At 36.3% G+C, this 2,500-nt stretch overlaps 1 protein-coding gene across 1 annotated transcript in view; it reads left to right on the top strand.

The window, feature by feature from the left end:
• The window catches only part of LOC113827292 (uncharacterized), a gene marked incomplete in the record, with an annotated part of 45,207 nt that overhangs the window by 23,805 nt on the left and 18,902 nt on the right, over positions 1–2,500 (top strand). The window contains 2 exon segments of the mRNA XM_070137751.1: positions 543–693; positions 2,039–2,500. The exon segment at positions 2,039–2,500 is cut by the window's right edge and continues 479 nt beyond it. Of these exon segments, the coding sequence (XP_069993852.1) occupies positions 543–693; positions 2,039–2,500 (613 nt within the window).

The following is a 2,500-nucleotide window of genomic DNA, read 5'->3' as shown; positions in this document are numbered from 1 at the left end:
TTCTCTTGGTTGTATAGAATGAATTATTTGTTATGCATGTGCTTATTTCATTATCAATACTTGGTATTAGTCAGCAGCCATTTATAACAAGAGTAGAGTAAACTTACTGTATTATTAAAAAATACCTCTTTCTTGTAATGGGCAGGCTTGACTGGTTGAGGTGATGGTAATGAGGAGAAGCAAGGCCATAATCACCAAGTATTGATCTTGTGAAAGCAGCCCATATGTACATGGTTACCCAGCATATGTGGCCAGCAAAATGTTTAGTAATTGGTTGTGTTTGAATATATTGGTTCAACTAAATAGTCTTTGTGGTTTCATTTTATTTTATTTTAAACAGGATCTATATAAAGTTTTTTTTATTTTTTTATTTTTTTATTTTATTTTATTTATTTATTTATTTTTTTTTGCATGCACTGCAGAAAAATATTTCTATAATATGTACAGATAATGTGATAAACAATATATTATGGAAGTGTGATATCAGTGTGTCATGTGAAGAAATTATGATTTTTATTGCAACACATTTTTCTTTAATACAGCTATGAAACCTGCTGGGGCACCAAGTGTAAGAAGATCACATTCCATGAACCTCAATGACATGGCTGATATGAGATCAAGAATGGAGCTGCGAAGTGAGAGGTCTGAGCATGCACCATCGTCTTACAACAGCGATTATGGAGGCAGAGATAGGTAGGTAAAAATATAAGTTTTATATATACTACATAGTGCATTTTCAATTTAAAGTTAGTTTCACACATGCACGCATGCATGCACACACGTATGCAGATGCACACATGAACACACATACAACACAAACATTGAATGACAGTTAACCCATTAGATCTGGGTGCCATATAATTCGCACATGGACAAAAATGTTGGCATTAGCCTTACTTGAGTAATTACTTTCTTGGGTATGTGTCATCTAGGTTTGGCCTGAATGGAATATGTGTCCTCCCTGAAGCTGGCACTCCTCCAGGAATGGCTCACAGATGGTGCATTCCTCCCATGTTTACCTCTTCCTAAATCCCCATGGAGTTTAATCTCCCTCCAGTGTCCCCATTACCCTCCATTTGTTAACACCATCTAGAGGATTTGTTCCCATTACCCCTGCTGTCAGACAATTTTTTTCATGTCATGGCATCCATGTTAACTGGATCCAATATTTACTATTGATGTTTTTGTATAAGCAACTTCATATAGATAGAAAATGATATACAGTGAGTTTAGACCCCTTTACAAAATTATGAAAAATTTCAACTGAACCCCCTACCAATACCTATTTTACTGGTCCATTTCATAGTTTCTCAAAACATTTTTCTTTAATGTCTCCATCAAAGATCTCTTTAGTAGCCTAAACAGTGAATAAAACTGGAAAGATAATTTTAAGATGTTATAGTTGTTGTTATATCATCATCATCATCAGTCATCATTATCATTTTGTTGTAGTTGTCGTCATTCTGCCGGTTTGTTAGAATTGTGCGAGGCCCGACCCAAATAATATTTGTATACTTGACATCCATAAATAAAGAAATAAATGTTTATTCATCAGTCTAGACATGCATATCAACCGGGCAAATAGATAGTTAAATGTATATCTATCAGATATATTGACAGATATGCCTTTATTTTTGTGTCTTATCAGTCGGTTTGTTAAAATTGTGCCAGGCCCGACCCAATGAATTTTCTTAAATACAGACGCATATATAAAGGCATATCTATCTATGTATCTGATAGATATACATTTAACCATCTATTTGCCGGGTTGACATGCATGTCTTGACTGATAGATATGCATTTGGTTCTTTATTTATGCATGTCAAGTATACAAATATTCTTTGGGTCGAGCCTCGCACAATTCTAACAAACCGGCCGATTGTCTTGTGTAAATTCCAGTACTTTACAAATACCTTACTAGCATTAAGAGGAAAAGCCATAAGTTGGGCTGATATTATTAGGCTTGAATTTTCTGGGACATCTTGTCTGAACTTAAATAGGTAACTTATTATTATTATTATTATTTTTTTTTTTTCAGTTCTATGAGTGATGGACAAGAAGGAGACTTTGTTGTGCAGCGTTCCCGTGGATTAGCCACACTTAGTGACATGATGCGAACTCAACAGTCTCCTCGGGCTTCACAGGATTTTGAACCACACTATTCATCAAGAGGTGCTGCCAAAGAAAGATACAACATGGACAGTAAGGAGGAAGAATTGGGAGAGAGGAGTAGAGGCCTCGTTCGTCGTGGGAGTTTCACAAACTCTCAACCAGACCTACCAGCAGCAGGCATGCCTTCCAGATATGAGGAAAGACCACATGGCCGATCGAGATCACGACGCAATTCAGTTTCTGCTGAGGATTCACAGTTAACTATAGAAAACTTTGGTGGGAGCCAAGACAATTTGAATTACATTTCTAGAAATCCTGATAAAGAACCATTTGTGCATACAGGGAGAAGAGAAAACACAACATGGGAAGGGTCACAAGCCAGGGAATC

The sequence above is a fragment of the Penaeus vannamei genome, chromosome 23 (assembly GCF_042767895.1).
Source record: "Penaeus vannamei isolate JL-2024 chromosome 23, ASM4276789v1, whole genome shotgun sequence".
NCBI classification, from domain to species: domain Eukaryota; kingdom Metazoa; phylum Arthropoda; class Malacostraca; order Decapoda; family Penaeidae; genus Penaeus; species Penaeus vannamei.
Note: the sequence above shows the minus strand (reverse complement) of the source record. Positions and strands in the feature narration are given on the sequence as shown.